Source organism: Lissotriton vulgaris, unplaced genomic scaffold, assembly GCF_964263255.1.
Source record: "Lissotriton vulgaris unplaced genomic scaffold, aLisVul1.2 SCAFFOLD_945, whole genome shotgun sequence".
Lineage (NCBI taxonomy): Eukaryota > Metazoa > Chordata > Amphibia > Caudata > Salamandridae > Lissotriton > Lissotriton vulgaris.
The window spans coordinates 720,275-744,184 of NW_028255629.1; the positions used below are offsets into that span (position 1 = coordinate 720,275).

General features: G+C 45.7%; 1 protein-coding gene across 3 annotated transcripts in view; it reads left to right on the forward strand.

Annotated features, from left to right (window-relative positions):
• The first annotated feature begins 609 nt into the window (after positions 1–609).
• LOC147659049 (ras and Rab interactor 3-like) overlaps positions 610–23,910 on the forward strand; it is a 69,340-nt gene continuing 46,039 nt past the window's right edge. Inside the window, exons 1-3 of one of the 3 annotated variants that reach the window (XM_086952013.1) lie at positions 610–657; positions 10,151–10,543; positions 19,945–20,640. In XM_086952013.1, the coding sequence (XP_086808139.1) occupies positions 10,195–10,543; positions 19,945–20,640 (1,045 nt within the window). In that variant the 5' untranslated portion in view covers positions 610–657; positions 10,151–10,194. Of the gene's footprint in view, positions 658–8,415; positions 8,567–10,150; positions 10,544–19,944; positions 20,641–23,910 lie in introns of those variants that run through there. The other 2 variants (XM_086952012.1, XM_086952014.1) reach the window with 2 other exon arrangements.

A 23,910-nucleotide genomic window follows, 5' to 3' on the forward strand; every position in this document is an offset into this window, starting at 1 on the left:
TATATTTGTGAAGAAATGAATACTTCAGCTCTGGAAGTTGAGAATAACCCCACTGGTTGGAGATTGGACAGAATCCATTTTAATGTTTTCCACATAGGAAAATGCAATAGTTAACAGAAGTTACAGAGGACAGTGATATGATAATATGTGTGATCATTTGTGTGATTTATGCTTAACCTTCTCTTCTAGAAGTTTTGCATTCCCAGGGTCCCCCTTTAATATTTTCTCTTCTACCAGCTTTATATTTGTGTCTTGTTTGTCATTGAGTACTGTTAAGTATCAGTAGTAAAAACCTGAACCCTTTCCGGATTGGTATAGTCATTATTGGGGTGTCAAATGTTTAAATACCTCTCCTATGGTAGATGTTTTCATATGTAGGACTTTATCTGTGGACTGCTGCTGGATAGATTCTCCTCAAAAGAACTGATACAATGTACTTAGAAAATAATCTGTATCTTATATCTAGTTGGCAACAACGTGAACTACAATTCTGGTGAAAAGCACCAATGAACAGATTCTAAAAGCTTTCTTGTGTTTGATTACAGAGCTTTCTGGTGAATGGAGCAGAATCAGAGATGATACTGGTGATGAAGGTGTGCACCCGTCGCACAGGCAAAAGTGGCAAAATCAAAGAGTTTCTCATCAAACAGAAATCTGGTATAAATGCACCCATTCACCAAAGAACTGTAATTAATAAATGAATTGCCTTTGTACATTGACTAAACACAAGGACGCGCTTCTGTAAATGTAGAGCATCCCTTTTTTAAATGTTTGACCTTACACCTCTAAATGTGAAGATTCAGTTCTCTAAATTCATGATCTATCCCTTTTAAAAAAACTTGGCCTTGCTCTTCTAAATGCCTGGCCACAGAACCATCTGTGCCATCTCTCCTATCTCAGTTCGTCTTCCAGCAGTAGCCGCATCCCCATCTATGCCAGCTCTCCTATCTCTAGTCTTCTTCCAGCTGTAGCAGCACCTCCATCTGTTCCATCGGCTCCATCTCTGGTCCTCTTCCACTAGTTGCAGCTCTCTCATATGTGCCATCCCTCCCATCTCTGGTCCTCTTCCAGCATTAGCCGCTCTCTCGTTTGCGCAATCTCCTCCATCTCTGGTCCTCTTCCAGCATTCGGCACTCTCTCATCTGTGCTATCCCTCCCATCACTGGTCCTCTTCCAGCATTAGCCGCTCTCTCATCTGTGCTATCCCTCCCATCTCTGGTCCTCTTCCAGCAGTAGCCACTCTCTCATCTGTGCTATCCCTCCCATCTCTGGTCCTCTTCCAGCATTAGCAGCTCTCTCGTTTGCGCCATCTCCTCCATCTCTGGTCCTCTTCCAGCATTAGGCACTCTCTCATCTGTGCTATCCCTCCCATCTCTGGTCCTCTTCCAGCATTAGCCGCTCTCTCATCTGTGCTATCCCTCCCATCTCTGGTCCTCTTCCAGCATTAGCCACTCTCTCATCTGTGCTATCCCCCCCATCTCTGGTCCTCTTCCAGCATTAGCCGCTCTCTTATCTGTGCTATCCCTCCCATCTCTGGTCCTCTTCCAGCATTAGCCGCTCTCTCATCTGTGCTATCCCTCCCATCTCTGGTCCTCTTACAGCATTAGCCCGTCTCTCATATGTGCTTTCCCTCCCATCTCTGGTCCTCTTCCAGCATTAGCCGCTCTCTCATCTGTGCTATCCCTCCCATCTCTGGTCCTCTTCCAGCATTAGCCGCTCTCTCATCTGTGCTATCTCTCCCATCTCTGGTCCTCTTCCAGAATTAGCCACTCCCTCATACGTGCCATCTCCCCCATCCCTGGTCCTCTTCCAGCATTAGCCGCTCTCTCATCTGTGCTATCCCTCCCATCTCTGGCCCTCTTCCAGCATTATCCACTCTCTCCTCTGTGCTATCCCTCCCATCTCTGGTCCTCTTCCAGCATTATCTACTCTCTCATCTGTGCTATCCCTCCCGTCTCTGGTCCTCTTCCAGCATTAGCCGCTCTCTCATCTGTGCTATCCCTCCCATCTCTGGTCCTCTTCCAGCATTAGCCGCTCTCTCATCTGTGCTATCCCTCCCATCTCTGGCCCTCTTCCAGCATTATCCACTCTCTCCTCTGTGCTATCCCTCCCATCTCTGGTCCTCTTCCAGCATTATCTACTCTCTCATCTGTGCTATCCCTCCCGTCTCTGGTCCTCTTCCAGCATTAGCCGCTCTCTCATCTGTGCTATCCCTCCCATCTCTGGTCCTCTTCTAGAAGTAGTGGCTCTCTCTGTGTTTGTGCCATCTACTCCATCTCTGGGCCTCTTCCAGCAGTAGCCTCTCTCTTACCTGTGCTATTCCTCCCATCCCTGGTCCTCTTCCAGCAGTAGCCGCTCTCTCGTCTGTGCTATCCCTCCCATCCCTGGTCCTCTTCCAGCAGTAGCCGCTCTCTCATCTGTGCTATCCCTCCCATCCCTGGTCCTCTTCTAGCATTAGCCGCTCTCTCATCTGTGCTATCCCTCCCATCTCTGGTCATCTTCTAGAAGTAGCTGTTCTCTCGTTTGTGCCATCTACTCCATCTCTGGGCCTCTTCCAACAGTAGCCTCTCTCTTACCTGTGCTATCCCTCCCATCTCTGATCCTCTTCCACCAGTCGCATCTCTCTCATCTGTGCTATCCCTCTCCTCTCTGGTTCTCCTCCAGCAGTAGCAGCTCTCTGTGCTATCCCTCCCATCTCCTACCCTCTTCCAGCAGCAGCAACTCTCTCATCTGTGCCATCTCCCCCATCCCTGGTCCTCTTCGAGCAGTAGCCACTCTGTCATCTGTGCTATCCCTCCCATCTCTGGTCCTCTTCCAGCAGTAGCCACTCCCATCTGTCCCACCCTTCCTATCGCTGGCCTACCTCTATTAGTAGCAGCATCCCACCTGTGCCGTCTCTACCATATCCAGTGCACATCTAGAACTGGCTGCTCTCCTACCTGTGCCACCTCTCCTAGCTCTGGTCCCCTTCCAGCAATAGCAGTTCTCTCATCTGTGCCATCTCTCCCATCTCTGACCCTCTTCTATCAGTGGCTGCTCTCCCACCTGTATCAAACAAGGGCTCCCTGCATACACAAATGAAACATGCACCCCTAGGTCAGGGAAATTACACAATGGAGAAAACAACCTAGGCGGAAGTCTTACATTGCCTACACAATGGTGACAGGACAAAAACTCGAAACGGACAGTTTACAATAAAAATTATACTCTTTTTATATACTAAACAAATTTATTATTGGGCAAGACAATATAAAAATACATGTATATCAAAACAAGATAAAATTACATTTCAGGAGTACAAATCACAATAGAAAACACATATTAATTCTTTCACAAACTACAAAAAGATGGTGTATCAAGTTGTGTGTCAAAGCGTTTCGGCGGCCAGCGCCTTTCTCAAGACAGAAGACAACTTTCTACAGCTGGAAACAGCCTGTAGAACCGATATGTTTTTGTTCTATTCAGATCTTTAAGTGATAAAAGGAATCACACAGCAGTTGGCAACGGAATTCTAATTTAAACAGTATTTTAATTCTTATATGTTGCAGGTGTTGATATATATTCCATTCTTTAAATCAGTGCTTGGTAATTGGATAAACCTGATATTTAAAACAATGTTGCGTCGCCTCCACAGGATATGACGAGTTATGACGGATTAGAGAAGGGCCTTTAGATAGTACCTAATTATTAGAATCCTAGTCTCTGAACAGCGACTGCTGAAAACTTTTCGAGTCGATTAGGATGAAACCCGTTTGGAATAGATGACCGCCTCCACACGTCACGACTAGAGAAACGACCGGTACAGTCCAGAGGCTTACTCAGCGTTCGTCAATATCGAGGCAACGCCCTAGAAGCAAGCCGAGAACAACCTTGTTCACAAGTCTAGTGTTGACCCTTTCGCCAGACTGTGAGCCGAACAATCCGATAATCAAAACAATCTAATCAACACGAAAAGTTTTCAGCAGTCGCTGTTCAGAGACTAGGATTCTAATAATTAGATACTATCTAAAGGCCCTTCTCTAATCCGTCATAACTCGTCATATCCCGTGGAGGCGACGCAACATTGTTTTAAATATCAGGTTTATCCAATTACCAAGCACTGATTTAAAGAATGGAATATATATCAACACCTGCAACATATAAGAATTAAAATACTGTTTAAATTAGAATTCCGTTGCCAATTGCTGTGTGATTCCTTTTATCACTTAAAGATCTGAATAGAACAAAAACATATCGGTTCTACAGGCTGTTTCCAGCTGTAGAAAGTTGTCTTCTGTCTTGAGAAAGGCGCTGGCCACCGAAACGCGTTGACACACAACTTGATACACCATCTTTTTGTAGTTTGGGAAAGAATTAATATGTGTTTTTTATTGTGATTTGTACTCCTGAAATGTAATTTTATCTTGTTTTGATATACATGTATTTTTATATCGTCTTGCCCAATACTAAATTTGTTTAGTATATAAAAAGAGTATAATTTTTATTGTAAACTGTCCTTTTCGAGTTTTTGTCCTGTCACCATTGTGTAGGCAATGTAAGACTTCCGCCTAGGTTGTTTTCTCCATTGTGCTCTCCCACCTGTGCCATCTCTCCATGCTCTGGTTCTCTTCCAGCAGTCCTTGCTCTGCCATCTGTGGTGTATCTTCCGCTTCTGTTATTATTCCCTCCAGTGCAGTGTTTTCAGTTATGTTGGTTTTCAGACTTGTGCAACCTCTACCAGATGTGCCACCTTTTCAGCCTGTCACACAAGATGATGGACTGAATGTTGCACAATGGCAAAACATTCACCCCCATTCACAGATCTGGGTTTAATCCATCATTATTTTGCTCACCAAGCCACAACAGTTCAGACATGGCCATATGCATATCAGTCTTGACCCTGTGCCTCATGGGAACAGTCCAGCCCGAACTGCCAAGTCATGTCTTCCCTGGACCGGAATCAAGCATCCTAGGACCGGTTTCTGGCATTACAGCCGTCTTCAGCCAGGATAGCTTGACTCCAGTGGCATAGTGAGCAAGGGACCCACGTCTGGGCATACCCTTCCCATATAGGGTGAACAGCAAAACACACAAGATGATGGACGGAATGTTGCACAATGGCAAAACATTCACCCCAGTCAGGCTGGACTGTTCCCTTGAGGCACAGGGTCAAGACTGATTTGCATATGGCCATGTCTGAACTGGGGTGGCTTGGTGAGCAAAATAATGATGGATTAAACCCAGATCTGTGACTGGGGGTGAATGTTTTGCCATTGTGCAACATTCCATCCATCATCTTGTGTGTTTTGCTGTTCACCCTATGTGGGAAGGGTATGCCCAGACGTGGGTCCCGTGCTCACTAGGCCACTGGAGTCAAGCTATCCTGGCTGAAGACAGCTGATAGCCAGAAACCGGTCCTAGGATGCTTGATTCCGGTCCAGGAAAGACATGGCTTTGCAGTTCAGGCTGGACGGTTCCCATGAGGCACAGGGTCAACACTGATTTGCATATGGCCATGTCTGAACTGGGGTGGCTTGGTGAGCAAAATAACGATGGATTAAACCCAGATATGTGACTGGGGGTGAATGTTTTGCCATTGTGCAACAATCCGTCCATAATCTTGTGTGTTTTACCTTTTCAGCCTGTAGCACCTGTGCTGGCATCCCACGATCTACCTTTTTCCTATCTATTCCACCCAGTCCGCTGTTCCACCGAATCTGAAACCCACATGGGTTAAGTATGTGATTTATTAATCAACTGTAAATAAAGAAATAAAAGTGGTACCTCTCGGCTGCTCCCCTTCTCTTAACACAGCAGTGCTGCCTCTTTCAGCTGTTTGCCTCCCCCACCTGTGCCTTCTTTCGCTGGCATGGGCTTGGCACTGGGCTCAGCCGAATGCTCGTCTTGCTGAATTCTAAACACTGACTAGTCATGATTCCACCATAGGCCTGATTCTTCCACCATCCCACACTTCCTGTCTCTTGATCCCACTCATGTTGGAGGTCTTCTCTCAGACCTGCTGCCTCCCTTTGTCATTGCTTTCCTGTCTTTCTCGCCCTCCTACGTTCTTCCTTTTCTGCCTTTATCTCTTTTGCTTTGGATCAAAATCTGATAAAGAAAAATGAGAATCTGTGCCCAGCACCTGCAACTACCAGAACAATTGAAGCAGCTCCGATGTCCCCCACTCAACCTTGGAAAAAAAACGTTATGTTTGTCTTTTGCAGTTGTTTCTCTGGATGGGTCCCGTCTGGGGTTATTTGGTGTCAGCCAGCTGATTGTGTTTTGCTCCGTTTGCAGGTACCTCCTGACCCTCCCACTCTTACGTCATTGAACCACCTGCACCTACTTCATGTTCCCTAGACATATTGCTTTGAGTAGAAACTGTGCAAACACCTTCAGTTTTACCTCACTTCCTTTGGTTTCCTTATCATCTCCAGCCTCAGCATCTTCTGAGTCATATTATAGGATGCAAATCTACTTGCTGGAATGTGGAGCGGGACCCCCAACCCTTCAATGGTGCTCTACCCTTTAATGGGCCCCATTCAGTCAAAGTCAATGATTATCTGTGTAGAATGGAAGGCTCAGGCCATCAAACCATTCTGCAGGGGGGGCATCATTTCACTCTACTGTCTACTTGGCAGGGGCAAGATGGGAAAACAGCAGAGGGAGGAGGCTGTGAAATGGAAGTTACATAGATGTGTATTTCTCTGGCTTGAGACAGAAGCTCTTTTTATTTGGGGCGCTGTACCACAATATTGAACTTTAAAAATCAGCCTGATTTTATTGACCTCCATATCGTGACATAAAACCCCCAGGTGGTCAGATCTTGAACGGTCCCGGGTCAGTACATGTGCACTGGGCTTGTAAGTTCTTGTAAGCAAAAGGCGGGACTAAATGATGGTGTGGCCATCAGTTTATTTAGGATAAGTGAGTCTTGTGCAAAAGGTGGAGCTCAACCTCATGTGCCCTACTGGACCAGCCTCTATTGGATTCTAGCGTTGGCAGAAGGTGTTAGATAGAGATACAGTTGGGTCGGTAGACTAGGAACCCCAGGCTTCCCGATATGGTTGCCGAACATCTTAGTCGAAAGCCTTTAATTGCCATCAAAGGAGCATCCCAAAAGTACATAATGTCACCTGGCCCATCCAGCATTAGCCAGATTGAGATAATAGTCTTTAATAGTTTTTTTGACTCCAGGGCAATTTCCTTACACTGGCCTTGGTGTATCAAAGTGCTTTTCTCATTCAGTGTCTATGGGAAAATGCTTTAGTGTTTGTGGTCCACTGTCACCATACTTGGGCTGGGTCATACAGTCTGTCTGTGGTGCCAAATACTGTTTAGGTGGTTATAATGGAGCTGCTGTGTGACCCACCCAGAGAGAACAGTGAAATCCATCTTAAATATGAATTGAGTTGTCCTACGAATTGCCATTAGTGAGTTCCAGCTGACCATAGGTGGTTCATGGCCCACTAAAGACATTACTTTGTGTGAGGTAATCTGGTGCGTATACATGTATGGGGGCACTGGGCCGGCCCTCTCATTTTCAAATATGAATACCACCTGCAATACATGTTAATACTGCCAGGTGCCAAAAAATACAGGGGGTGAGGGAGGAAGGTGCCTGCGGAAAAAATCATGTCATTAACAGTAATGCTCTGACGTCATAACTTCGACGGCAGCGCAGCGGTGATGTCAGAGCTTTGCTGCCATTATTAGCAGAGTATGTCCAGGACATAGGCAGCTACGCTGCTGGTAGTGTGCAATCCAGGATGCGTGTGCCGGTATGGCTGTTTTGTAAGAAATGGGCGTTGTTGGGGGGGGGGGGGGGGGGGGGGGGGTGGCACAGTGCAGTTTGAGGGCTTTGGGTGGGGGGCACGATGCAGTCTGGGGGCTTTACAGTGGGGGGGCTGGGGGTGTCTGTGAATGGACCTCTTACATTTTGTTTGCTTTAGCTGCTTGCACAAGTGCCGCCATTGCCAACATAACGTTTGTTCTTGTGTTTGAGTGTCTGCCATGTATTGCAGTATTTTACCTCTACTTGTACTTTGTACGCATTTGTAACCTGCACACACGTCACTTTTTCCTCCTGTAATGTACCTCTTGCTACCTTTTGTATTTTGTTTGCTCACAATTGTCACTTTTGCCTCATGTCACGTAACGTTTGCTTTTGTAATTTGTTCACTTGTAATCTTCTCCTCGTGTATCAGTACTGTTCCTATTGTCAAGCGCTCTGACACCTTCGGGTAAAGTCCGCGCTATATAAAAACACATTAAATGAATAAAAAGCCAGTGAGTGGCGCGAGCTGAAAGTGGAGGAGGCGAGAACACAGAGTGAAGTGAGAAGTAACGTAACGAGGGGGGAAGTGGAGTGGTGGTGGTGGGGGGAGGGGTCAGTGCTAGGGGGGGGGGGGGCAGTCTCTTCTGTGACAGAAACGCAGGAACTGATTGAGACACAGCACTAACGGCGACACACGCCCGACGCTTCTGCTTTTCAGAGATGTCCTGCCCGGCGTCCTGCGCCCGCCGCCTTCGGTCCTCCGCGCCGGGAGCAGAGCCCACCTGCAGGCCGTGGCCGTGCGCGGACTGAGTGAGTGTCACGCACAGACAGGGTGGCGGAGAGAGGGGTTTTATCACTTTTATTTGCTCTTTCGTTCTACAGCGTTGTTGCACGGGGAGGGCTGGCGACCATGGACCGTGATGCTGCCAAATTGTCCAGGTCCATTCTCGAGGACAGAGTTGGCCCATTCCGTTTTTCCCTTTGAATTCTGGGATGTGTAATAATGGAATGAACAAGTCATGCATGGACTGGGAAACGTGGCGGCGGCGGCGCGTCCTTCGATAACCCGGCCGTGGTCATTGCTTTGGACATGTTGACAAACTCTGCCCCTGTTCTTATTGTGTTGCGTCTCCTGACCATCTGTGGCGGAGCAAGGGTGCCTCGGGCCCTAACACCAGACAAGTCCCATCCCTGGGCCCTGCTGCCAATGCACCTGCTGCACGAATCATTGTGAATGCCCAGGGCAGGTATAGGAGAGGCTATGCAGTCACCCAGCGTGACGTTCTTCCAGAATATATAGTTTTTCACTCGATCTACAAAAATATGGCCTGCAGAATACTGTATACCATTATATATGTTCAAGGAAAGTACATGATGGTATCTGTTCTTAGCTACTCATTATTTGGACGAGTGGTAGTTGAGATGTTTGTGGGGACATGTTTGACCAATAACTGCTCCCCCTAGCGCCTTGAGACCCTCACGGGTGTGTAGCGCGCTTTGCAAATGTTTGATTGATTGATTGTTGCCTCCATATTCTGAAATGCAACCGTGGCATCAACATGACACTTTACTTTAGGCAACAAAATCCTTCGCACCAACCCCGCCATCCTTGGCGCCGGTAGTTCCATGGGCTGCGCCGCTTGTTCAGGGATCCCTGTGAGTTTTGTGAAGGAGGCTGGGCTTGTTACTCCTCTGTCCACCGACCCACAGCGCATGGGCAACTGGCACTCGTATAGCGCCTCGAATGGATCGGTAGGTTGATCCAAAGGGTGCTCAGATCACAAGGTCCTTACCTCTCCCATTGAGTCTTCTTGCTGAAGAGATCAATCCTTGACTTGCCCCAAGGGTGCATAGATTGTGGGGGTCATTTCCTGACTCCTTTGTTGCTCTTTTTCAAGCGATCACTCTGTGCCTCTGCACTGCTGTTCTTATTGTTTCACCACTGCTTGTCGAACGGGATTCTCTGAATACGAGGCTCAACCTTGTCCTATGGGTGGTCTGCAGGTGGCACCTCCTGTGAGTTTGTTCCTCAGATTGTTGTTACTCTCGAGGGAGTTCCCCTCCACCCACTCTCCCTCAACCTGCTGACCTAACGGTGAGGATTATTCCTTGCCTCTACACAGCTCTATCCATACCCCCCCCACCCCAGTACAGGTGGCGTGACAACCGTGATCTTCTCTGTTTTATAGGCATTTCATTTGTAGTCCTTTTCACTCTGTTCACTGGTTACACACGTTTTCTTTGACAGCCATGTGCTGCCCAGTTCCACAGTCCCTCCTGGTCATTTTGACTGTAACTGTAACACTGTGTGCCTTGTGTTTTTATGTCATTCATTTGTCTGTTTTTTAGGTTATCCTAATGTTAATGTGTCTTGTTGTCTTGATTTTCTATCAGAGTTTTGGACATCATCTCCTGCTCCCAGCAAAGAGTTCTTAAGCATGACGGGTTCAACAGAAGGGGAGGTGATGTTGAACCCTGGACCAGCCGAGGACACTCAGAAGCAGCCGCTGTGCAGAATCCAGATCACCTCGGAGAAGGGAGCTCTCTGCATCATCAACCCACTCTTTTTGGATGAGCACGGCGATGGCTGGCTTTCCCGGGACCAGCTAGGGCCCAGAGGGAGCCGGACTAGGGCCACCATCAGGCTGAACAACCAGAGGAACCGGGTCAGTGCCAAGGTAAAAGCGAAGAAGATTTCCATTGCTTCTGTGCCGTCAAGTCAGGGGGAGGAGAACGCTCCTGAGGCAGCTCGACCAGAGGAAAATGAGATGAAAGGACCATTCCCAGGTAAGGTCTTCCTGTGACAATAGTCTTTTTGAAGAAGGTGTATCTGATAAAATGCAAGGATGATAGGTAATCTCATGACATGTGTACTGTGTTGAGGTGTGCCGGCAGGTAGTTAACAAGAGTAGTCAGAATCATGGTAGCAGAATCTCATAGTTTCAATAAGTGAGTTACGAGTTGCATTTGTTTTCAATTGATGTAAGTTAGTTCTGGATTTGGTCCTATATCTAGAAGAAGGGTTAGAACACGAGATGCCCTTCATCGAACAGATTACTTAGGAATTAGGGTTTATAAAAGTAAAAAAAAAATAAGTTAGAACTGATGCTGGTCCTAAGTAGATGAGGTGATCCAGAACTAACTAGTGCAATGAAGGGAGTTAGTCAAGGAGGTGTGAGACCCTTTCTCAGGGCTCTGGGCAGTCCGTGGAAATTATCTTTTACCACTGTTGGTTCTGGCCCTCTGGTGCTTTTACACTCCACTAGCATAACTGAGTTACTCCCTTTTTGCACTTGGTTTTCCAAGGACTAAAAGTGTGAGCAGTAATGGGAAATTGCTTTCTCCAGAAAGTGGTAGACCCCTTAAATGTCAGATTTTGTGTAACACAAGTAATCGCAGTCAATAAACTATCTATCTACCCAGTCATGGCTATGAGTTTGAAAAATAATGGATACTCTATTTACCCATAGAAAATGAAGGCATTTAAACCGTAGATCAATTTAAAAAGGCAAGCCTTGGCAATGTATTGATCCTAAAACTGAAGACAGTCACAAGTTTAGTTCTTATTCAGTAACACCCATAAATCAAATAAGATGGTGCCTGTGTCTAATGCTACTTTATAGATTTGGGTGTTCTTGTTAGTCTTCACAAACACTCAGATTACAGTGTTTTTTTCCTTCAGCATAGGTGGCAGGTACAATACTGCAATACATGCAATTGGCAGTAATAACCCAGCTTTTGTCCGTCTTACTCAGTAGCTCTGGGTTCAAGGCTAAATAACTCTGTAAGCTTGAGCCCATGGGGCTGAGTATGTAATAAAATAGTAAAAAAAATGCGGAATCACCCGAACTCCCAACCCCAAATTTAACAAGGGAGATTGCATTTTGAAATACCGAGTACACAAACATCGTGTTAACAAAATATCAGGGCCAAAACATTCAGGACCAAAATACCAAGAAGGTATGTGCATAAAAGTAAGTATAGATTTACTATTCATGTTTCTATATCTACGTACTTTGATCGCTGCCTTTTTGGTTAGGTTCACAACGTAGAAATTATATATATATATATAAATTGCAGAAGAACATATATATATACACATATATATATATATAAATTGTGCATATGTTACCCACTGGTCGTTACTACCGGGTAATTATTCTTAGTATTGTGTCACCATAGGAAACGCATTTTTTTGGTTTGCTTATATCTTTGTTGCCGTTTGACGAATCTTCACAAAACTTTAAAAAAAGAAAAGTCACCTCAGTTTCTTCTTGGAAAGTTTAGGGGGTGATTCGTCAAGCGGGGGCAAATCTGTACTGTAGGCAGTAACCATTATGGTAGACAGAGGAAGTCCATAAGTCCATCTTTTTTCCCTGAATATTCTTTATTTCATTTCAGAATCCCATCATACAAACATGTAATGGGATTCTGAAATGAAATAAAGGATATACAGGGGAAAAAAGATCGACTTATGGACTTCCTCTGTCTACCATAATGGTTACTGCCTACCGTACAGATTTGGACAGATATTTGGTGTGCCTCTGCATTTGTGCAAGATGTGCAGAGAGGGGGTCACATGGCCCCACTTACCTTTTTATTGACACGCAGCCCCGGGGGATGGGGTGCACGGAGCCTAATAAGGCAACAGTGTTGATGGGGTGGCAGCCAATCAGATCTCATTATCAGTTCTGTCAGATCCAAAGAGCCCTGCAACCTGAAATCTACAAAACACATTGCATTAATTGCTCAAAACCTACTGAATGGATTTACACCAAACCACAAAAGGCATTCTGCCTGCACCAAGTTCTAGCTTTCTGCCAAATTTGGTGAAAATCCGTCCAGCGGTTTGGGCTGTAGCTGTGTCTAAATTTTTTAAGGCAAAATGCATTTTAGAACCCCCATTTTTCTCTGCCCCCGCTTGACGAATCACCCCCTAAACTTTCCAGGAAGGAGCTGAGGTGACTTTTCTTTTTTTAAAGTTTTGTGAAGATTCGTCAAACGGCGCCAAATATATAAGCAAACCAAAAAAATGCATTTCCTATGGTAACACAATACTAAGTATAATTACCCGGTAGGAACGACCAGTGGGTAACATATGCACAATTTATATATATATGTGAACCTAAGCAAAAAGACAGCGATCAAAGTATGTAGATATAGAAACATGAATAGTAAATCTATACTTACTTTTATGCACGTACCTTCTTGGTATTTTGGTCCTCAATGTTTTGGCCCTGATATTTTGTTAACACGATGTTTGTGTACTCGTTATTTCAAAATGCAATCTCCCTTGTTAAATTTGGCGTTGGGGGTTTGGGTGATTCCGCATTTTTTGACTATTTTATTACATACTCAGCCACATGGGCTCAAGCTTACAGAGTTATTTAGCCTTGAACCCAGAGCTACTGAGTAAGAAGGACAAAAGCTGGGTTATTACTGCCAATTGCATGTATTGCAGTATTGTACCTGCCACCTATGCTGAAGGAAAAAATAACCACCGTAATCTGAGTGTTTGTGAAGACTAACAAGAACACCCAAATCTATAGAGTAGCATTAGACACAGGCACCATCTTATTTGATTTGTGGGTGTTACTGAATAAGAACTAAACTTGTGACTGTCTTCAGTTTTAGGATCAATACATTGCCAAGGCTTGCCTTTTTAAATTGATCTACGGTTTAAATGCCTTCATTTTCTATGGGTAAATAGAGTATCCATTAATTTTCAAACTCATAGCCATGACTGGGTAGATAGATAGTTTATTGACTACGATTACTTGTGTTACACAGAATCTGACATTTAAGGGGTCTATCATACGAAATGCATTTTTTTGGTTTGCTTATATCTTTGGCGCCGTTTGACAAATCTTTACAAAATTAAAAAAAAGAAAAGTCACCTCAGCTCCTTCCTGGAAAGTTTAGGGGGTGATTTGTCAAGCGGGGGCAGAGAAAAACGGGGGTTCTAAAATGCATTTTGCCTTAGGAAATTTAGACACAACTACAGCCCAAACCGCTGAACGGATTTTCACCAAATTTGGCAGAAAGCTAGAACTTGGTGCAGGCAGAGTGCCTTTTGTGGTTTGGTGTAAATCCGTTCAGTAGGGTTTGAGCAATTAATGTAAGGTTTTTTTGTAGATTCAATGTTGCAGGGCTCTTTGAATCTGACAGAACTCATGATGAGATCTGATTGGCTGCCACCCCATCAACACTGCTGCCTTATTAGGCCCCCTTGCTCCCCATCCCCCGGGGCTGTGTGTCATTAAAAAGGGGAGTGGGGCCATGTGACCCCCTCTCTGGACATCTTGCACAAATGCCGAGGCACACCAAATATCAGTCCAAATCTATACGGTAGGCAGTAACCATTATGTTAGACAGAGGAAGTCCATAAGTCGATCTTTTTTCTCCTGTATATCCTTTATTTCATTTAATAATCCCATTACACAAAAACAACGTGTAATGGGATTCTGAAATGAAATAAAGGATATACACGAGAAAAAATATCGACATATCGACTTCCTCTGTTTACCATAATGGTTACACCCTACCGTACAGAGTTTGACTGTTTTTGGTGTTCCTCAGCATTTGTGCAAGGTGTTTGTGAAACACGACTGGGGATTCATCTTCCAGAGAGTTTGTTTGGTCTCTTGGAGGTGGAGGGAGACTCAATGCTTGGAGCGCACCATGGTGTACCATAAATTGAAAGCTACTTTCCGACGGACGAAGTGTGTGGATGTGCATTCACAATTTGGCATCTCTGCCTTGGTTCTTTGTGTAATAACCCTCCCTGATCGTTTTAAGCAGGCCCGGACTGGCCGTTGGTTGGGGGCCGGTTTTGGGCCCCTGGGGCCGTTTTTGTTACAGGGCCGTTATGCTGCAAAAACGGCCCTGTAACAAAAACGGCCGAAAACCGGCCCTGTCACAGAGCGCGGTCGCACCTCTCCCCCCTCCCCCCTCCCCTCTCCTCCCGGAGGGGGAGAGGGGGGCTGGCCGAGCACTTTGCCAGGGCCGGTTCTGGTTCCCAGTCCGGCCCTTGTTTTAAGGCCCCAAGAACCCCATCCCCTGCAGCCTTGTATCATTTAAAGGGGAGGAAGACCGCATGCCCCTCTCCCCGACATTTAATAGGCCCCAGAGACCCCATCCCCATGGGCTGTGTGTCATATAAAAAGGGAGGAGGCCGTTCATTGCCCCCTCCCTGAACTTTAAAAGGCCTCGGGGACTTCATTCCTCAAGGCTAAACACAACTTTAAAGGGAGGGGCGCAGGACCCTCCCTAACCCTAATAAGGCCCAGGGACCCCACCCCCCTGGGTCAGTTCACAGACTGCGTCCCAGGGAGCTCACCTCCAGGACACATGTGGGAGCATTTTTAAATATCCCGCAGGTTGGTAGCAAACATGCTTTCCCCGCCTGCAGGAGCGCGAACAGGAATGGCATGTCTGCTCTCACTGAATGAATGAATGAATGAATGAATGAATGAATGAATGAATGAAAGGGACTTGTAAAGTGCACAGCTACTCCAAGGAGTGTCCCTGCACTAACAGGCAAATGCCACCCTTACCCTTCTGTTTTTTGAGTGTCTTTCTGCCTTTTATGTCCTGCAGCGCCACTCTGTTCTCTAGAGTGCCCACCTACCTATGTACTGTATGGAGCTCATGGGAGATTATGAAAAAGGCACACTGCCGCTTGCCCAACTGCTCCTATTGGCTGGGATGGGGTCCCAAGGACCACAATAGCTCAGGGAGGGGTCTGCGTGGCCCCCTCTCCCTTATAATGACAATCGGCCCAACATTTGCATGCCACACAGTAGTGTGACTCATCAGTATTGGTCCGCCTTGCCCATTGATGCTACCCCATGATTTCTTGTGATCATGGTGAGCTACTCAGTTGTCTCTCCCTTTGCTGTTGGGTACTGCACAGTATGCTGCTGGCAATCACTTTTCTTTTCTTTCTCTCTCGATGCATAAGCACTGCACTGACTGTATGCTTAAAATGTGCAAAAATGTTAATCAATAAAAAAAGATGTAAACAAAAAAAGAATGACACTCGGCCTCAGGGGAATGGGGTCACTGGGACCTATTAAGGCTCAGGATACGGTCTTCGGGGACTATGAAGGCTCAGGGAGGGGGGCCTTTTTGCTCCCTCCCCTTATTATTAAAATTTCGATGGGGGATACGGTCCCTGGGGCCTATCAAGGCACAGGAAGAGGGCTGCGTGTCCCCCCCACCTTCTCCTCGATAATAATGTTTTTGCTGTGGTCCCCGGGCAACTTTTTGCTTGGGATGGGGGGCTGTGCACCCTTCTGGCTCAGCAGGTATGGCCACATGACCCTCTCCACTTTACAAATATTGCTTGGATCTGGAGATGGAGTCCCTGGAGCCCGAAGTGGCTAGGGGAAAGGGATCATGCCCCCATCACCTATATAAAAAAAGGCCCGGGATATGGGGTCTCCTGAGCCCAAAGGCCTATCCTTTGGCCGTGTGTGGCATGGGGTTGGCTGCCAGCTTGTGTATGGCTGTAGGGGATGGCCACAGGCTACTGGCCATATCAGAGGTTGGCTTTTTGTATGGATGGGAGCAATGCTGGCTCCCGCAGCATGCAGAGAGCTGGCTGGGCCTCAGTGGCTCTGGGGCTCTCCCGCGGCTCCCAACATGTTGGACCAACCTATATTAAAGTGAGACCCAGGTGATGGGGTCCCCTGGGCCATAACAGGCTCAGGAAGGGGGGGCCATGTAGCCCCCTTTCCCTTTAAAATATATATGGCCCTGGGAATGTAGTACCCAGGGCCTAATGAGGCTCGGGGAAGGGGGCATACAGTCTCCTTCCCAATAAAAAATTTAAAAAGTCCCTGTGGATGGAGTCACTGGGGCCTGAGAAGGCTCTGGGAAGGGGGTTGTGTGGCGCCATTCCTCTTTTAAAAAAAAGGAACAGCCCCAGGGATGGGTTCCCGAGGTCTAATAAGGCATGGGCCACGCGGACCCGCCTTTTCATTATATTTGGCTCCAAGGGATGGGGTCCCTGGGTCCTTTTAATGCTTGGGGATGGAAGGTTACCTAAATAAAAAACTCGGAATTCACTGAAGAAAAGGTTAAAAGGACATTATAGTTAGTTGAAAATGTCAGTTAAAACATGCCATTTTGAGCAAACAAAACCATATAAATTTACCAGTTATAGCTATGTCAAGTAGCTATAACTTGTGTTTTAAGGTAACTATAACGTGCTCCCTTGCCATGCTCTGCTAATTACCCCACATATTACATCACTTATGGCATGATCAAGTTGAAGGAGTTTCTTCTGCATATTTGCCAGAATTTGGTATTTCCAGATGCTGTGATTTCTTAGGAAAATGGTGATTTTTTTCTCCTAGTATCAACGTAAGGAACTTGAATCCTTACAGGTCCTTCTTCTGTGCAAAAGGTGTTAGATAATGAATGGGAGAATGTGGACAAACATGGTTTTCCACGTTTTTTGGCCAAACGATATCTGTTGCAGAACTTTGCAGACATATTCCCGACATCTGCTAAGGTGAATTCCGTGATGGCAGGGTTGGCCTCCCAGGGTACAATCATATCTGAAGATGTCTCTCCATCAGACTCGGTAGATAAGAGCGTTGACTTTGATGTTAAACCCATTTATTCAGCTTCCAATTTTGTGCTCAGAGCTGCTGCAAAATCTTCCTATGTAATTCAATCCTTCCAATCTCTAGTGGAGTTGATGGACCAGGGGGAGGGCGTCCCTTCTACTTTGACTATGATGGAAGAACAGGGTGTCATGGCTCCTTGGTGGCTCACTTCTTTAGGTCCACCTCAGTGTAGGCTTTTGTCAGCTGTGTCCAGCTCTTTGTCATCCTGGTCAGGTGCCTGATTCCTTCCTCACACCAAGAGACCTTCCAGGGAATATCATGGTAGAAGGGCTTCTCAAGTTCCTATTCATATTACTGGCTATGTGAGGGAAACACAGCCCTTTACCTTGCAAAAGCTTATCTGGGCAGGTGCATACCAAAGCCTTCGTAAGATGTCAAAGCCAACTAAACTTTGTTCACATTTCCATAACTTACTCCCCAGGGTATCTTTTGGGGCTTTTACCTTCTTTCCAGGCTCTCTAGAACTTAGAAGATGCTTGATAGCAACTGGTCAGACTTGCTCCCCAGGTTTCCCCATTCTTAGATGACACCGAGTACAATCATAGGGATGAAGGGAAGGTCAGGGGTGCTGACAGGAAGACGCTGACTGGTAAAGATGCAGGTGTACAGTCTGTCAGCCCACCAGGCAGCTATAGGGTTCTAGGACAAAGACTGAAGGATCGAGGCATGTCAATTGTCACTTCCCTCCACCTGGAAGGGCGAAAGACAAACATTATGGGCAGGTTTTCACCATGCCCTGTTTAGGACATCATTCACCCTCCACACCATTTCTCAATTACATAGTTCTCATGCATGCATGGTAACCACATTAAAGGGAAAGCAGATCTTAATTTGAGCCAGTGGTTTCCGATGCTTGGCACCAGTACTTAATTCTCAACACCAACACTTAACAACAGTCGACACAGCATGGTGGATCTGTTTGTCTTATTTTGGGATGAGCACAAACATAGTATTTAATAATTCAATATACATTAAAATGTTGCATATACCATTCTTGTTGTATTGAGTGGCCTGGAATAGTCTGAGTTGCCACACTTGTAGGAGTGTGATGATTAGTGGTTGTGTTGGTACTGTAATTTTTGGCAGTGGTGGTAGGGGCAATTACTGGTGCAAGCAGCAGTGGCCTTATGAGGAGGGCCCTGTCAGTGAGCAGTTTACAAATAAAGTACCAGGGGAAAGTACAGACACCAGTCATGGGTGAATTGCACAGACGTTACGGGGATGGGTCAGTTGACTACCCTTTTCTGGGTAAAGGTAAGAAAAGGACAATTTATGCACACCCACTATCAATCACAGCCTGGACACTGCATTTGAAAATCAGCAGAAATCATGAAGCATAACTAGTTTATTCAGGTATTGCCCATTGGTCGAAAACACAGGAAAACCCCAGACAATGTTAAGCTGGTGGAGTGTGACTTAGCCTTCACAGCCATGCAAAGACTTAGCAAGTGCAATGGTAAGGAAGCTGGCTTAGAATGGGAAGTTGTCCTATATTGCCGAAGCTGTCACTATGTAAGTGCCTTGGACCTAAGTCACAGAGATGAGTTAGAACTGGGGCTGGACCACATTTGATGAGTTGAACTGGATGGGGTATTATTGTAACACGAGGATATGAATTTAAGTTGGAGTTGGCTGACTGTACATTGAGAGTGTGAGCTAGAATTAGAGTTGGTCTTAAATCCAGGAGGTGAGCTAGTCTGAGTATCCATTTAAATGAATAGTTGAGAAGAGGTTGGATGGGCATTACTCCCAAGATGTGGTAATGTATAAATGGGATTTGCCCTAAGTCAAGAACTGAGTAGGACCTTGACTTGGTTCCAAATTGAGAAGAAGAGTTTGGAATGAAGCCTGTGCTCAGCAAAGATGAAAAGTAAGATGGGAGATGGTGTGAGGTTGATAAGATAAGTTAACACTAGAGTTGAGGATTTGTTGAAAATAAGAGTTAAGGCTAGAACTCATTCTAAGTTGAGGAGTCAATTTAGAGGTGAAGCTAAACATAAATTGAGGGTGAAAGTTATGGTGGGGTCCAATACTAGGAAGAAGAGTTTTGGTTGCCACTGATGCTCACTTTATAAAAGAGTTAAGGGATATGTTTGGGAAATTTCTGAGGCTGGCAATCAGGGTAAAGTCAGATTGGCAGAAAACATGCAATTTATAAAAATGATCTTCAATCTTCACTGGGAGTATTAGTTAAGACAGTTAGATAAAGTACATTTTAAAGAAGGGCATCACTTTGGAAGGTGAGGTCTATCAGGTGATTGTCAGGTGAGGGATCCTACCTTAGTTTAGAAAGGTGATTAGGATAACATTTGCATGAAGACATGAGTTGGTATTTAAGTTTGAGGTTTGGCTTGGTGACAGGCATCAGTAAAGTTGAGTAGCAAGGGCAGATTAACAGGGCGACATCAGTTGTCAAGGTCAGGTCGGGTAAGGATAGTAGGGGATCTTCTTCATTCAAGAGTTTGAGAAGGTGTAACTGCTTACTGCATAGTGAGTGTCTCTTTTTGACAAAATTCTTCTTTTTCATATCACGTACTTCACCCCAAACAGGAGCAGAAGACAGACAGAGTCCACTTCCAGTCAATCTCAGGAGGAAGACGCTTCAGCGCCACCATGCTCAGTGTGAGTCTGGGGAGATGGATTCTGAGGTCACAGCACAAGGAGAACTGGCCAGGGTGCCTTGGTTCCCAAAACAAGACTCTGAAGATGGCGAGCCGGAGAAAGGCTCCTTCCTGTCCCGTCATAGGGCCACGTGGATTGAAGAGGGTCACCTTGTCACCTGGAAACTGATGAAATCTCGGTCTGAATCATCTCTTATTTCTGGTGATAGCTTCCTCCTCCCACCAATACCTGAGCAGGACTCCCTATCTTTCAGCAGTGCCGAGGATGAATTGGACAGCCAAAATGCACTACCATCACCCCGCAAGAAGCGCCATTCTGCCACCATCACTGACAAAGTGCGTCACAGTTTAATGGTTGTGAGCAGTGCCTTTTGGAACCTACTCCCCCTGCAAAAGAGGGTCACCTACAGGGTTATGGATTTGTCCAATGACCCATCGTCACCCTTTGGGAGAATGTTGCAGAGCTTCCTCTCCCACATGTTGAAGGGACCCAGCCAGCATCTCAACAGCACTGACATGCTACAGGAAATTCGACAAACAATGACCAACCTCAAAACCTATCTATGGGAGAGCTCGGAGTTACATTCAGCTCTGGAAAACGGAGGCCAATCAGACTTCGATCTAGGTATGTCCAACTCCTTTAAAACCTAAAGTTTGTACCAAGTTAAATACCTACTGTAAGCATCTATCCTCACAATTATATATGGATTTTGTATGAATTCTTTCTCTGCACCAACAACATAACACTGTTATAGACATGCACCTCAATCCTAGAACACCTCCTGAAACATAAAAATATTTCTTCTGGTATATGGCATTCCTGATCTGTCTCACTTTCCTTCTCCCACAACTCCTGTAATGGAACCCACATCAGGCTATGTCACTGCCCCCCTAGTGAGGCTTGTAGCACCTACCTAGATCACAGTGCTTGGAATCACACAGAACTCTGCCAATTTTTCTCGACCATAGCTTCCAGCTCCTTGCAATTGGAACTGGCTTGGCATTTAGACTGATTTAACTAAGTGCTGGAAAGATCAGTGTTCTTACCTTTTTAGGGCTCACCGCTCGCCTAAGACAGCGCATTACTATTTATTGCACTTCTCAATTTTTTGTTGCTGCTTTTATCATTGTATCCTTGTCAGCTTCTCCTTCACCATCTGTTGCTCTGTCTTGCCGTGAGTTTCTCCCAACCCCCCATGTTCATCTATAATGGCATGTGCTTTTGTGCCCCCCTGTCTCTATGTTGCTCTGTCTCACCATGTACTTCTGTACCTCCACCACCGTCTCTGTGTTGCTCTGTCTCGCCGTGTGCTTCTTTGCCCCTCTGAAATTCTTTTGATCCCCCATTTTTCTTCCCACCTGCCCGCATCCCCCATTTTTTATGAGTCCTAGCTATCAAATCAACTCGGATCAGCAACTAAGAATAATCATTAAAAAAGTGCCTGTGTACTCTTGTAAACGTAAAAATGTGCTGTGCGCTTACCTGCTAAATAACTAAACCTCCTGTGTCAAAAAAGTTTTGGTTTTAAAAAGAAATTATTTAGCAATACTGTACGGCATCCCTGTGCAGCATGGCTAAAACCCACTGGTAAAGCCAATAGGTCCGAAAGGCGAGACCTACTGGCTTTGCCAATGCTTGATAGGATTGGGACCACACACTTATATCTTACTCTATTTTTGTGCTTACTTGCAGTATTCTGTGTTAACCACTTGGATGCTAAGGACCTTAGTGCCATTATAATGAGATTTTCATTGAAGTCAATGGGCAGTGCATGACGAGCCCAGCTCGTCATCAGCGTCGAAGGGGTTAATTAAGTATTAGGACCAACACATCACTTTACCAATGAATATATGACGTTACAACTCAAACAATTACAACGCATGACTTTACAAAGTGGTTTTTACATGGCAACTACCATTTCAACGCATTATTTTACAACACATGCCATTACAGCGCACTTTTAGAAACTACCATTACAACCTATACCATTACAACGCATACCATTACACCGCATAATACTTTTGGGGTAACAGTGGGGTAAGAGTTGGATAATGTAGGGGTAAAACTTACTATTCCGACTCCAGTGAGTGCAACAGTAGGGTAAGTGATGGATAGTGTAGGGGTAAAATTACTATCCTCATGTACCCCAAAACCCATACCCACTCTAAAACAAATAAAATACCCATTACTTACCTTATAATGGGTTGCAATGGCATGCGCTGTAATGGTATGCGTTGTAATGGCATGCATTGTAGTGACATGCGTTGTAATGGAATGCGTTGTAATGGCATGCGTTGTAATGGCATGCGTTGTAATGGCATGCGATGTAAAGGCAGTTGCGTTGTAACAACTGCGTTGTAATGGTAGTGCGTTGTAATGACTGTGTTGTAATGGTTGTTTCCTTACTAATGCATCTACTTACTGCTTTGAAAAATCCATCCAAGTCATGTACGGTATAACATGCAATCTTTTGCCACTGAACATCAACACACCCTGCTATACCAGTGCAGGAAACCACAATCAGCTCTGCCAGTAATCCTGATCTAACATTCACCACAGCACTATTTTCATTTTGCCCGCTTGGCTGCGTGGCATATTTTCATTGAGCACATTAATTTGCAATGGAATATCATTACCTTAAGTCAGATTTTTTTGGTTATAATAATTTGTTCACAGTCATGGACAAAAGCATTTGGATACCAAGGCTCCAGTCGATCTCTCCCCGTCAACATAGGAAAAGTAGAGCTAGCCTGTTGGCAAACTATGTTGCAAGATGGTACCATAACAACATAGTCAATGCACTGACTCTCATGCTCAAGGATCCCAACTGTGTCTTTGGTCCTCTGCCCCATTCATTCATTGACTCCAAAGTTGTTGTAATTGCTGCCACAGGAAGTGTGTAAAACCGTCAGAGATTTGATTTCCACTTCCCCGAGCCCTGTTAGAGAATGAACCCTCAACATACTCACTCAATCCTACTGCTCCGAAACTAGAACATTGAATATACATATCTGCTCCAAATCGCCAACAAAATTTGGAACTTGCTGAATCCTACTGGTGGCCCAAGCCTCCAACAGAGATTGGAACCTCCTGCTCTAAATCTCCAAAATAACATGGAATCCATCTTTCCCATAACAACAACAGAGATTGGATCTTGCAGCTGCAAACTTCCAACAAATAAACGTACTTCCCTAAAACCCCTACAAAGATTGCAACACGCTGCTTCGTAACACCCACTTGGATCTAAATCTTTTGCTCTTAAGTTTTCAACAGAGCTTGAATACTACTGCAGCCTCTGACCTCTGAACTCTTGCGCTTCCACTCCCACAGATACTCCACCTCAGACCTCCGGGCCCTGAACCCAGGACGCAACAACTACTGCTGCCTCGCATTGCCCCGCTCCACAGCGTGACAATTCACCTCCAGCTGCTGCTGATTCATCTCCACCCGAAAACCGACCGCTTTCACAACTGCCAGGGCCTCACCATCCCGGGCAGCCAACACCTCCCTGGAACAACTCAGCGGCCACCTGATCAACGCCAGATCACTATGCAAACACACCATTGACATTTGGGACACCATTTCCACCCTCGCCCCCAATGTAACCTTCATCACAGGCACCTGGCTCACCCCCACATTGGCCCCGGACATAGCCAATGCAACACCTATCGGGTAAAAGATGAAGCACTGTGACTGCAACAACAGGCACAGAGGTGGCATTGCCAACGTACACAAGGAATCCATCATCTGCACCACGACCATGGACGTAACTAAGCTGATCATGGAACACATGAACTTCCAACTCTGCACCAACAACAAAACCACCATCAAAGGCATCCTCCCCTACAGACCCCCAGGACCACGAACCTGTCACAGTGACGCCATCACTGAATT